Raw genomic sequence first — 14,558 nt, 5'->3', positions numbered from 1 at the left:
ACTTTTTGGGTGTGAAAGGTACATGTCCCCAAAACCCACTGGGTAACACCTTTATAGTCGCCACAAGAAAACCTACTAACTTTCTAATCAGAAAGGAGTAAAATGAGACATTTCACTTAGAGACCCTTCCCCACACTGCCCAGTTTGCCAGTTTAAGCAAGACTCAGCTGCCCAAGCCTCCAGCTTTGGAGGTTCAAGTTTGAAAATAAATTCAGGAGCAAAATTTCACAGTACACAAAAAAATCAAGGGAGCTCCTTTTTTTAACCTCACTTTTCTCCAGACTCCCATCCAAGAGAAATCTTACCATATGCTCAGTTACTCTGAAAACGCCAGCCAGCACAAAAGGAAGCAGAGGAACCGCTGAAGGACCTTTGTCCCAAGATATTCCCAGACCTCCAGCCAGTGCAGCTAAGGTTGGACCTATGTTACATTGCAAAGATAAACCAAAAGGTCTGCAGCAGCCTTTTCACAAACCGTCCTCTTGGAACAAGAGGTGCTCTGGGGCACTGCAAATTGTTCATTTATCTACATTAACCTGCACTGCAAACAACCCAGCTGTGACAGCCACTCTTGAGCTACACGATTAAGGCATAACCTCCTATGCTTTCCTTTTTCCTTTTTAATTGAAGCAGCATCTCATGTCTGTAGAACTTTCTACAAGCATCTGTTCTCCAAGATAAACTAAACAGAACTATTTACTGCAAATGTTGCTGCCCTGTGGCAAATGACAGGAGGCAGAGCACAAGAGCTTTGTGCTATACTGCTTGTAACAAGGTCCCTGGAGCCATTATTGTTTTATTAATCTCTTTAGCCAGCTAATTGTGGTAGCATATTCTACAGCTTGTAAAGCAACAATTGAGATCTTGCTCTTTTTACTGCTCTACAGCAAGAAGCCCCTATAGAAGCTCATGACTGAAACAACTCCTTGCCCAGCCCCAGCTGACACAAAGACAGTTCCTCATTAACAGGGCCGGGGAAGTTTTGCTCCTCAGGGAGGGATCACAAATTCTTTTCACCTGTAAGGCACACAATACAATACTTGCCTGTGGTGGGCTTGGAGTAGTCAGTGCATGATGCTAAACCAAGAATTACATTTTTGAGACCCATTTTAGATGCAGCCAAACACATTTCTTGCTCTTGGACAACTGGTCTCTTCCATTTTTGGAGTCTTGTAGGAGAAGAGTGACATATTACATATGTACCAGGAAAGACATTGCTGTGGCTGAGCAGTGTCCTTTGGAAACACAAACTCAACCACTGAGAGGACAGCAGTGCATTATTTTTTTCTTTTCAATTCTTTTGGAAGACTGGGATCATCTGTAGAAGCTCCTCACATGAGCAATCAAGCACAATTTCGTACCAAATACCCCTTTACATAGTCTTTGAACACCAACTTCCTTAGTTCAGAGAACCAGTGTCAAGTCATAGGAATCAAGGAGAAATTGGAGAACCATCACCAACCTCTGAAACTTTCCCAGTGAATGGCGCGTTTAAGCTGCACAAAATATAGAATTAGAAACTAAGGCATGGATTACTCTTCATGTAATTCATGCTGGAAGAAACACATAGAAAGAAACCAAGCAGGCAAAGAGGCAACAGCAGTGCAGCACGCCTGAAACTTTAATCTTTGTTTTTAAAGAGTACAGAATCAAAAGTGACATTTTTTCTCCTTTCCACCTACCCATTCTCTATCCCATCGCTTCCTAAGTTGTCTCTAAGAGAAAATATTTCTTTGTTGATTAGTTTGACTTCCCTTCAAATGAGGCATAGCAGTTAATCTCCAAAAGTAGGCTCCAATTCAGTGAAACACTGGCACATGCACTCCAGTCCCCTCCCATTCACGGCAACATTTAAGTGCAATACTTGAACACCATTTTCAATAGGGATGTTTTTACTTAACCAAAGAGGGGAGGAGGGGGTATATTCGTGTGGTCTTAACCACGGAGGGAGGGAAGACATACAACATACATCATCTTGTTCCCAATTTAAAGGCAGTTTTAGAAGCAGTCTGTCACTGACAATATTAAAATCTTAAGGAGCAGCTTAACTGGAGAAGTTTGTATCAGTAAGAAACCCTAGGGCACTTTAAAAATGGGAGCTTTGAAATCATTGCTCAATGCCAGCTAAAGCAGCCTCACAAGGTCAATCAGACTTCTAAGTCTAAACACCCTCTGTTCCTAAATGCCATTAAGTAAACACGCTTCATTAATACAATTATATAAAGAGGAAGACTGGCAAGACAATACAAAAGATTATCAAGAATGGGAAAACCTACAGAGTTCAGAAAACAGGATTCTGGAAAATGAAAGTGGACTATATTTTACACTGTAGGCTTTCACTTTTTATCCTTTTGAAATACGTTTAATTTTAAATTAATAAAGATCATAAACTAATAAATTGATATGTTCTCTAAACAGACATAATAAAAATTCAGACATTACAGCACAGGACCCATCATTTAAATATGCCAATAATAGAACAGTTAAAGTGGTGCTGGCTAATGCGATGATAAAAGATGCAGCTCTAAGGAGAAGTGTGGATTAGAAGAGAATTGAGAGTGAAGCAGGTGATGCTTTAGTCTGAATCTGAGCTCTCTTGCTTGCTGGTATGGTACTGGCTGACTGCTTCCTCCAAAGGAGCCATTGTCCCATCCGGCCGCACTCCCATTGGCTTTATGAGCTCATCTCTGTGAGAGATTGAAGAAAAGCATCCATATTAGCATGTGCACACATATCAATTCCTATGTGTATAATATAGTCCCATACAGTACATGCTTCGATACATAATGAGCCTCTAAAAGGAAGTTATTCCTGCTAAAGCCCTCTGTTTTGAAGAAAAAGGCACAAAAAACCTTCCCAAATAGGTGGGAGGGGAAGAGCAGGACAGATAAAGACTTCATTCATATAGGCCAAGCCTACTTAGCCAATTAAAGACACCATGAAAAGTCAGTGCCTAATAGGCTCAAGACAAGGAGCAGGTTCACTGTTTTAGATACACAAACTAGCTTTTTTTCTGAGAGCTCTCTGACAGCCAGCTCTTCCTAAAATTTCACCTGCCATTCTGGCTAATATATGCCCAAGCAATTAAAACAATAATTTGATACATATTCATCTTGTTGAAGGAAATAAATCAGTTAAGAGAACAGACTATGCCTACACCAGTACTAGGGGTGTGTTAAGGACTTGCTGATTCATTTTAAAAAAAGCTGACTGATTCTAATACTATTGCTTTTGTTTGTGGCAGTTTAATTACAGGATTTACAGCCATTTTAATCTCTTCAAAGCTCCAAAGGCCGCTCAGCAGTTAATCCAATTATATCTACTCCACAAGCTTCAGCCTCATCTAAGAGATGATTAATTATTGATTAAGCCAATCAAAAAGTATTAGCAAAGATTTATTTAATCCTTACTTTTTATCACCTCATTTATATGTGGATTATGGCAAAACCTGTAAGGGCAAAGATAACATTTTGATTTTATGCTGAAAAAAAAAAAGGGAAAATACCTCTAAATATTCAAGAGTCACCTTAAATAAAGGAGCAGAGGTTTGATGTGAATTTACCCCTTGGTTGAAAGACAGCCCAGTAAAACTCTCAATTTAACATATATCTACCACCCTCCCAAGCCACAGACAATAAAACTGCATCACTCTGTGGGGAAGCAAAGGCATCTCACCAGCTCCCTGCCTTGTCTGCTCTACTACCTTGGCTGAAAAAATGGACAATTCCTTCTACACAGCTGGCAATCAATCCAACCTTGATGCACCCACAGGAACAGCAAGAAAGGCAACATCTGAGTGACATAGCATGCATATGCTAGACACTGCACAGTCAAGATGCAGTTAAATCAAGTCTCAAAAAGAGACCAGCAATATAAATGCAGCTGTTTGTGCAGATGTGACATCAGATCCTACAACAAAAAACTCACTAATGGCACATGAGAAACAATTGCTGTGGCTTGGCTGACCAGACATCGTGGCAAGTCTGATGCCAGGGAAGAAGGTTTGAAAGACCAGATCAAAGAGCACAGGCCAGGCTCTCCCTCAGCGTGGGTGGAAGAGTAGGATCCATCTTTAAGCAGACTGGAGAGAGCTTGCCATTACTTCAGGACTGCCAGTGAGTCCCCTCCCTCCTGACAATGTAATCCATAATGTGCAGATTCTACCCAAGTGACAGCACTCAGCAAATCTCTTGGAGATGTATGGAAAAGACACCTCTGACCCTCAAAATCAGATTCAAATGGGCTCAAAATATGAAGACTGCAAATCTGCTGTCCAAGGAGAACAAGAACCTGCCTGCTATTGGGGTCCCCCAAAGGCAAAGCTTGGAGCTTTGGAGCTGTGTTTCATAGCAAAGACTTTTTTTTCCACACAGAAAAAATCCTATACATCTAAGGTCTTTTAGGTTTTCAAACTTTAAAGATGGTACAAAACAAATATCCTCTAAAATGCAAAAATGTAGCTATGAATAACAAAATCACCACTGCTTTCCCTTTAAGCTGAAAAGATCCTAGATTTTTGTTTTAAAAATCCCAGAGCGTACACTTAAATTGCAACATTTAATACTTGCAGCCAGAAGTCAAAGAATCACATAATTTTCTAGTCATTTGCCATTTATATTTGGTAATAAATGAATTGTAATGGCTAATAAAGGATAAAGAATTTGTTCATGGAAAAGGAAAGAGAAACAGGAAATCAAGGTCCCAAGATCCCTTTATATGGGGACCTCCCTCTCCTCCCAACAATTCTTAGGCCTTTAAATATTGTCAAGAAGTCCCATCTCATCATTTGTCAATTATAAAGGCAAAGCTCTTTCTCTGAGGCTTCCCTTTTCCAGCCTCACTTTCACATCCTGCTTTAGCTTTAGCCTTTAACAATGGGAGTCAGGCTGAACTCACATTGAACAGAATAACAAGGATGCTTATCAAGTACCTTTCTGTTCCTGCCTGAGCTTCCTGCTTTGCAAGTCCCCGAGCAGGAATGAAGAGTACTGGTAGGGATTTGCTGTTCTCTGCATTAAGAGGCTGAATTCCACACATCCTTCACCAGGCAAGTGCTACCCAGTAAAATTGAACTGTGTAAAGAAAGAATAATGCCAAAGGAAGGAGGGGAAGAAGCAAAGATCAGCCTATTTTTTTTCCAAATCTAACCACAATTTAGACCTCAACTGTGCTTTGACACCCCGGACTACCGGAGGATGTGCTCACTGTCCATGGGGAGATAGAAGGTGGGAAGGCAAGTGCCAGGAAGTGCCAGGCCTCAGAAAACAGGTCACTGTCCAGAAACTGGATGTTTACAGCACATCCAAAGCACAGAACATCACTGGCCTCAGCCCAGTAGATGGCAGTGGGAACTCTTCCGTATCCATGAAGTTCTATACAAGCACACAATGTGTGTATTTATACATGTTCAAACATCCTTAGGTGACCTTCCACATACTCAGATGCACCTTGCAACACTCATTTTTTCTAATGCAAACAAAGCATTCTATTCGAGTGTACTCAGAAGCACACCATAATTAAACAATCGGTAAAATGTATTTTCTTCTTGCACTTCCAGATCTCCCAAGAGTCCCTTCAAATATATCCATACAAGTTCTGCCTTCCTGCTTGCCATTTAGCTTGATAACAACTCAAAAATCATTGCCTTGTTTTGAAGGGTGACTCTCTCCTGCCTGCTGTCTGTGCTGCAGGGCAGCACTGCCACACAGAATTAATGATGGTGTCTGTAATCAAACAGCCATCATGTAAACACCAGCCTGCCCCTTTGATAAAACAGCGTCTTGGGGACCTATTCACCTCCTTATAATTGAGTGCCACATAATAGTTCCGATCCTTTCAGGGAACATTATTTTGTTCTGTGATTAGAAAGGGGAAGAAAAAAACAAACTCCATGTAGCATTGCCTTCTTCATTGATCCTATGATTAATTTTGTGTTTTTAATGAGTGGGGTACCTTATTTAGACAGGTTCTCTTACTCGTTTTGTTGACTTCTGTTCAATGTACAACAAAACCCAAGCTGTGATAATTGGAGACCATTTTATCAGCAAAAGGATTCTTGCTATTAATACAAGGTTGGCTTGGAAAAAGCATCCTGACATTCTAAATTAGTCAATTAATATACAATTCTACCTACCATTTATAATAGAAAAAATGTTAGCATTTTTTCCAGACATTTTAATTAACACAGAGTTATCTCCAATAATCTATTATATAGACAGAATATCACACAGCACTGACTTAAGGTGGCTAACTGGATGTTTTGCAAAAAAAAAATGGAAGGCTGAGTTAAATCCTTGCAGATATGGGGAGTTTTCAAAGCTCAAAGATGTGCATCATGTGCAGAGGACACTGACTTACAGTCACCAAAGAAAGCTCTCAAAGAACCAACAAGACACTTACTGCAGACAAAGCCCACAGAGTTATATCAGGGCCAAGTTCAGTCATCCAGGATCAGCCTAAGCAGTATGTACACCTCCCAAGAAATGCAATAATCGAGATTCATCATGTTCATTTATACCTGTAATTTCTATAGATTTCATTATTAAAAAAAAAGTCATCTCAGCCAAATTTGATCAAAATGCTGATTTCTATAAAAGCTTTTGTAGAATCTATGTTAAAATATTGGCACAGGGGAAATGGGTTCACAAAAATATTCAGCTTTCCTACAGGTATTTTGAGAAATCAAAACTGGGTGATTAATTTTAATTTAGCCTTGTTGATGGTGAATTACCTCTTGAACAGGCCCAAGCACCAACAACCTAAAAGAGTAGAAAAGCTTAGGAAGTATGACCTGAAATGACTAAAAGCATCAATCAATTTTACATGACCTTGAAAAGTTTCCACTTTTAAGTGCCAATGCTGAAAATAAAGAGAAACCTGAAAAACAAAAATCCACTGGCATATTATAGAACTAGGAAAAAGATGTCCCTTTGTACCTATAGCTTCAATAAATCTTTACAAAGGGTATGGTGCATTCAGCACTTTGCAAAGGGTACAGCTGCGTTCAGCAGCCATTAATGAAGGCTATAATTTCCCAATGAAGTAGTACTGCCTGGCAAATTTGTTTTCTGAGTTCTGATATTCAGCCAGTCAAAGCCAAATTTGGAGTGCCCCAGTGACAAACTGGTCTGATCATCCTCATTGGTCAGGGAGAGAAGCTGACAAGCTTGTCCTTCAAGTCCTTCAACTTTTTTCATTTTTATTTTCCCCATGCTTTTCTCCAGTAGAAGTGTGACAGCTCTTCAAAGCTTAGCTTCCACTGCTGGGACAACACCAGTGAACTAAGCAAACCTGTTTTACTGTACATCACACAAGTTAACTCTAAGCTCCTGTTCAGGTTGCACTAAGTTATATAAACTTGCTCAAGATCAGTTGTTTGTTCAACTTCCTCCCCTCTATAAGCAAAGCACTGCATCAAACTGAACCTGTTCATGGCACAGCTCCCCCTCTATGATGACAAGAGAGAGCAGCAGAAGCAGGAAACCTGTCATGAGCACTCTGCCTCAGAGGAAGACTCAAACCCCAGAATCAACTAAAAACTCCAATCGAGCAACCTCTGCTTTGCATCTGTAAGGTACAAAGCAAGGGTAAGAAGTGCATTCCACAGAGATTTAAGACTGCAAACTCCCAGCACTGAAGGGCTCAAGCTGGAGGCAGCACAAGTGTCCTATTCCAAAACCATGGAGGGACTCCCCACTACTATCAGCATGGTACTAACTCCGTGTATGCAGGACTGGCAATGTCTCATGTTGTTTAACAGCAGCAGGGCCCACAACTGTACTCAGTTACATTCATGAAAAACATCCCACAGCCTCTCCATTCCAAGTCTTAGTTTCTTTTTCCTTCCTGCCAGCATTTCCCTCCTCCCCAGTTTTTAGTAAAACAAGAAGTGTGGGAAGAACAGTGAAATGATTTTATTAATGTTATCACAGCACCTAAATGGGTCACATCAACAACACTGTCCCACAGTAACCACAATACTAAACAAACAAAAACCCTCCCACAAAGAGTGCCAGCCCTGAAGCAGTGTAAGTGCTATAGAAGAAACTGCAGGTGGATGTAAGGGGCACAGAAAGCCCAAGGTGACAGCAGTGCTGCTGGCCAAGAGGATAAGTGGTGACACAGGGCAGCAGCTGCTCAGTTATTGTCAGCCTGTGGCAGGCACTGCAGCAGGTGCCTCCAAACCTCCAAACTGAAAGGGCTCTTGTGCCACAGTAACTATTGGGAGTTTTTGTGTAACTGCTGCAGTGACAGCAACTGACTTGTCTTCCGTCTCAGCTTATCTGCAGCCTCAATCTTTCTTTCAAAGAACTTTTTAGACCAGTTAGTCATTTTGTTGTGGTAGCCTTGATGCTCAGCATCTTAATTCTCTAGCTTAACAGAGCAATGATTCCATCTTACAGAGTAGTTCAATTAAGATTACATGTGCATTGCATTTTCTTCTCTTTCCTAAGAAGACTGTGACATACTACACTTGCTTTCCATGCAAATAATGTGAAAAAATATCCAATTACTTCATTGACAGTCTCAGATCAGTTGTTTTAAGTTCCTTCCCTGCTTTCAATCCTGCCTGTAATTCAGTTTTTGACAGCTAATGTAAAATCCAGATTCTCCTATATCTTTTGCTATATTCCTAATCTTTAGCAGAGAGGTAAAAAATACTTGTTCTGCTGAATTTCTCTCAATAGATCTTTTTAATTGACTATCTATAGATGCTTACAAAACAAGCACATTTATAGCTGAGTTTTTTCATGTTTGAAACTTACATATATACCTCCTACAGCTCAATTCAATGACAAATTAGTACCATATAAGTGTTCCTCAAGAGTCTAACTTTGTTTATGAATTAAAGAAAAAAAACAAACTACAAGCAATCACTCCAATATGGCCAGAAGTATGGGGAAAGAAAAAACAGTAAATTCTAGGCATGTTAAGCCAAAGAGAAAAAAATATAGAGATAACAGCACAGGTCTATGTTCTTTTGTACATCAACTGTTATGAACTGAAGATAACTCTCTGTATCAATACTGTAACACCATTATGTCACACCAAGTATACATTTCTTTTATGGCATTACCTTCGTCACATAAAACAAATTACAAAGGCTGATTTGTAATCCAGTCCTCACTTAATTGCAAATTCCCTTTTAATTGCTCCATTATAGAATTTATTGTTTCTGACAACAACTATTTTCACACTGTATTTGTTCCTTATATAAGCAGCAGGCATAAGTAGTTACAATGAGATGCTGCTCATTAACTTGGGGAAAATAAACACGCTTGCCTTGGGCCTGGATTGTGTCCCATGCTTTAAAAGAAGAAATTCTCTTCATTACCATCAGCCTATCTATTTAGGAGTAAGGTCCTCTCACCACCAGACATTCCCAATTCTGTCCAGTCGTCTACAAACGAGGTTTCCTCTGAAGTCCTGCAACATACCACTATTTCCTTTCAAGTCCTAAAGATTTTTCTCTGCTTTTAAAGTGGTCCTAATCCTAAAAGAAGTTGATTCTAGCACTATTTTAAAGCACTAGACCTTAGTAAAGAGCCAGGATACAAGCTGCCTCTCAAAAGCAGCTATAGTACAATACCTGGAAAGTTTATCAAACATGTTGACAAGCTTCATAGCTTCATACTCTTTTTGTTCTTCTGTCATTTCATCCATTGGATTGGGCATTGGTTCTTCTAAATGACCAGTGATAAGGTTAATGCTGGAGGTGAAAAAACAACACAGTTTACATTTCTGCAAGAATAGGTACATTTTCTATTTTCTTAATAGCAGAAAACAGGAAGAACTCACAGAAACCATCAAGACTAAAACTATCTGAACTACACATGAAAGGTTTTGTTATAAATAGACAAGGTTCATATTTATACCGTATTTTCTCATTAATCATGACTGTATCTTCATGTTGATTCACTTAATGTCTTGTCAGTGCTCAAAAATGCAGACTGGTAGTTCTTGTTGTTGGAAGCCAGAGAGGAACAGTTTGAAACCTGTTCCACATGATGATGGTAACACTGACAATGTCATTAGTGCTAATGAAATAAATAGGGAACTGGATGACAGATACATGTCTGAAACTAATTCTGTACAGGCCCAATTTTAAAAACACAGACAGGATCCAGTTAATTTTCCATTAAGTTAGTTAACTGTTGCCATTACATCATGATGATGATTTTTGCTCAAACCAGATTAAGTTACTTTACTTTGAGCATTTACAAAGTCAGCTTTATTTTCACTGTTAATACAAGTGAATAGTGATACAGAAATGGTAACAAAAGCAGAGAAGTAGTTTTAAAGAAAATTTTCAGGGCACATTATCCTTTCAGATATTTTAATCACAATCATTTAACTGCAATACAGAAAATCAGATGCATAAATCAACAGACAGTTATCCTGAATGTTTTATTTAAGTGTTGGCTTTTAACCAAATAGATGTTATAGTTTTACTTATGCATATAATTGAATGTCAGGCTTTTGAAAGAAAAGGAGTGAGAAAACAGCAAGGAAAAAAATTCTCAAGTGCAGAAATGAAAAGAAACCTCCTGGTTTAGAGTAGATTTCTTAGCATAGAAGCAACATAACTCCTAAATCTCATACATTTAATCCTGACTTTATTCATGTACCTTAGTAAGAATCTTTCAATAAACCATAAACATCCACCATATACCTAACCATGGCTGTGTAATTCAAGGAAAACAGAGTAAAACAGAAGAGTAACTAACATTTCAGATCTTCACTATCAACAATTTCAGAACATCTTTAAAATGGCATCAAATCTTAGGCATAACACAATAAAATAAAACCTCTAACACCCAATCAACTACAATAAAAATCAAAGGAGCTTCTATGTGGTCACTGAATCCTTCAGACAAATATATTTGGATTCCTGCTGCATGACTTCTGTAGAAGTTATTTTGCTTCTTCCATATTTACGTATGTGACCTGCTTGATTCTTTAGTAAAATTTTAGTACCAGGCAATCTGAAACTCAGTCAAAACTGAAATTAAACCTACTGGCTTTCTCCTTCTTAACAAAATTCTGGCTAAAACCTTTAGTCATATCTGGCACCATTACTTTCTCCATTACAGAGATATACCCCACAAACAATAGTTAGCAGCTTGGCAAACTTCATGTGAATTCCTCAAAAATCTGGGACAAAACCCATCCTTGCTACGTTTGCTACTAATTTTTTTTTCCTCTCACTTCCTTAAAAATCTCTTTCCACACTTGAATTTTAAGTAGTTATTCAGATGTTAAATCATTCTCATAGTACCTTTTTTCCTGCCCCCCACAACCATATCTGACTACATGATGGTCACTATTAGAGGCTAGTTTCTCAACAATTAGACCATGAAATTAGCAGAAGACAGGAGTTAATAAGCACGTATCATTCAATAACTGGCCTCTCTGAAAAAGGTAAAAAAACCCAAAATTATGTCAAAAGAATCCAAAATGCAACAGGATATGTGAAATTGAAAACAATACTATACTTTGGCTTTGCAGATTTGTATTCTTCTGTGTCTGTATCTTCATCATCTGAATACCAATGATCTCCTCTTCCTCCTGCTAGCAGGCCCCTGGCTGCAAGCAATCCTGCTGCATTACCATAGCCTGTGTATTTCAGCAAGCTATCGACTGAAAAGAGGATACAGAAAATTATTCAGCTGTAATCAGCTACAAAACAAACCCCTCCAGAGCACTATAAGAACTGAGATTTACTGCAAGAGGCAAATATACCAATTACAGCGAGACCTTATATAAAAGGGAGAAGAAAAAGTAATTTTTACCTCTCTCTTTACAAAGAACAAAAAGAAATTCTGCTGCAATTTGCTTTACTCCAAGGTCAACATGTGTCATAAGGCGCACGAGTTTGTTCCTCACTGTTGTACCAACTTCAGGACGGTTTGAGACATCTCTTAATGGAGGCAGTACCTGGCAGCACAAAAGAAAGGGAAGAGCAGCATAAAATGCAGGGAAATACCTTGCAAAACCAATATTTGCTAAAACAAATGTAGTCAAGAGTTACTCTGTCCTTAAAAAAAAAAAAAGCAATAAAATCAGACAACTATGCCCACATTAGTAGTAATTCTTAGTAATTAGTAATTACTAATGCATTAGTAGTAACTCTTGCTTCTTAATAGATTTAAGTTTTCTGGTCTGTCATTTTGGGCAGAAAAATACCCAGTCTCAAATGCAGACTTTAAAAATACAATTATTAGGAGTTTATGAGCACAAATGGTGGTCCCAGGAGAGTTTGTCAACAGGCAGCCATAACCTCATGTTCACTGTTTCTTCTGTTTTGCTCCTATATCTTGTATAAGTATTAGAAATACCAGTTTAAGGAAACTTACACTCTTAAAATGATGGTTTATATAGAAAACTATGTGTTTAATGAAAAAGCAGGAAAACAAGTATACTGCAAGTTCTACTACAAGTTTCTAGTACTAAATTTCAAAAATGGGCTATACATATAGAGGAAAGACACACTTCAACCAGAAAACACTTTAAAAGCTCAAGCTGAATCTCAGAAATATTTTAGAAAAATCACTATTTAACATTTCCTCAAACACACTATTTTCTCATTAGAGGTCATTAAGACTATTAACTTCAACCCTCAAGAAAGGCAAAAAGTGCACAAATGATGGCTTTCTGGCAAACTAACTTGTGCCTCCTTGTGTGGATGCCTTCAGGCTCAAAATCTATATAAATTTTTTCACATTCAAAAGATATATGATATGATCTGCAAACAAATCTGGGTCATATTAAGAAATACTTAATGATCCGAAAACTCAAATAAGAATTATGGATCTTCAGTATTTTATTAGGGAATAAAACGAAGTAAGTCACCAATTATCATATAATAATATCCTTTATCTTCTAAATGTCCAACATAAAGTGCCATGTCCTGTGCAAAATTACAGCACAATTACTACTGAAATTGGACTCACTGGGAACTGATCCTTACATGAATGCTGTAGTATTGACTGCTTTGGATAAAACAGACCCTGCCTTTTTCAAACCAAGTATTCAAACAATTAGAAAAAACATTTTACTTTGTCCCTGCTTATTCCCCCCAATGGGGATAGTACCATGACTGCCATTTCCCAGTGTGTTGTAAGAATGAATTATGTTCTTAGAGTACTCTAATACTAATACAGTGATGAGTGCCATAGGACAGTCCATGAGGAAATCAATCATCCTGTCTTCAGATCACAATTTGAATAGCACACAATAAATAAAGCCCAAGGCCAGCACTTAACAATGAGGGTAATTCAAAATATCAAACATCCAGTCATGCAGTTAGCAACATCCATCCATTCTCTGCACTATATGAGGCAGTGGTCCTGTGGCAGGAGTCAGCATGCAATTATATCCTGACATCGAGATGCCCAGATGTTGTAAAAACATGCAGACAACTTCATTTTCTAGCTTCTGAACACTTGGCTCTGCAACTTTTTTTATTTTTTTTTATTAAGTTAGCAGATCAGCAAAGTATCCTAAAAACTAACTGCTGTGAATAAAAATAAACAACAAGGACAAGTTCTTTAAATTGCTCAAAAACACTTTTCTGGTATAGATGAAAGAGGCAGAAAATAAATGCTCTTTTTCATGTTAAATTCCGTTTATGAATTCAGGCACAGCTTTGATCTGGGAGCAGCATCTAGGATGCAACTCAAAAGTCACTGCAGCTTAGGAGAAGGACAGCAGAAATGAGGGGAGCAATTTCTTTCTCTTGCTCATCTTTTAAATTCTTTCCACTTGACCTCAAGAAAAGCAGCAAAACAAATGGAAAACACCATAGTCAGCCACCAAGCTACACAGATCCTTTAGCTCTTTAACCATGGCACAGAAATCTTTTTCCCAATTAAAAGCCACAGTCCATACTGTAATAAAAAGCTTTTTTAAGAGACAAAATGATGAAGTGTGCTTCTGTCCAGGGACACTTCTACTCTGACAGGACATCTGATACACACTGCTACACAAATCTTAATCCAAACAACTCCTTCCTGCTGAGGTAAAACTAAACCTCAAGCAGAACCCATCAAAACACTGCTCTCAGTGGCCACCACACAGCTCTGCAAAGTTTAATTAACTGCACTGAAATGGTTCTTATTTGCTAAGCCTAAGACCTTACTGAGCTTTTTACCCATCTCACACAATCCATGGTGACTCACATTAACACAGCTTTACAATATCCCTGATGTTATTATTTAACAGCTCTACAGAATGTATCCTGGAACTCTGGCCATAATATCTACTGATTTACATGACTGAAAAATTATTTCTACAGCACTGTCCTGCACTGATGTACAAACGTCTATGTTCATCATTAGCTTCATATTCAAATTTTGAAGAATATTTTACATACCTGAGCTTTGATAAACTTCCTGATATTCCTGTGAGTTCGGCAGCATTCAGTTAATAAACTGAGAACTGGAGTCAGACCTTCTCTATAGCTGCTTCCCTAAAATAAAACCAAATACAAATAAAACATTTTAAGAGTGAATTTTCCTTTTCAAATTCTATGAACACTTCAATAAAGTTCTATATGA

General features: G+C 38.3%; 1 protein-coding gene across 3 annotated transcripts in view; it reads right to left on the bottom strand.

Annotated features, from left to right (window-relative positions):
• Positions 1–1,603: 1,603 nt before the first annotated feature.
• RIC8B (RIC8 guanine nucleotide exchange factor B) overlaps positions 1,604–14,558 on the bottom strand; it is a 32,172-nt gene continuing 19,217 nt past the window's right edge. For 2 of the 3 annotated variants that reach the window (XM_086887244.1, XM_086887246.1), the window contains exons 6-10: positions 14,375–14,470; positions 11,793–11,937; positions 11,496–11,640; positions 9,590–9,709; positions 1,604–2,687 (exon numbers count right to left, since the gene is read on the bottom strand). In XM_086887244.1, the coding sequence (XP_086743370.1) occupies positions 2,576–2,687; positions 9,590–9,709; positions 11,496–11,640; positions 11,793–11,937; positions 14,375–14,470 (618 nt within the window). In that variant the 3' untranslated portion in view covers positions 1,604–2,575. Of the gene's footprint in view, positions 2,688–3,384; positions 3,449–9,589; positions 9,710–11,495; positions 11,641–11,792; positions 11,938–14,374; positions 14,471–14,558 lie in introns of those variants that run through there. The other variant, XM_086887245.1, reaches the window with a different exon arrangement.

Source organism: Cyanistes caeruleus, chromosome 4 (genome assembly GCF_971803275.1).
Source record: "Cyanistes caeruleus chromosome 4, bCyaCae1.hap1.1, whole genome shotgun sequence".
NCBI classification, from domain to species: Eukaryota; Metazoa; Chordata; class Aves; order Passeriformes; family Paridae; genus Cyanistes; species Cyanistes caeruleus.
The sequence above is the reverse complement of the archived record's forward strand: the minus strand, read 5'-3'. Positions and strand labels throughout refer to the sequence as shown.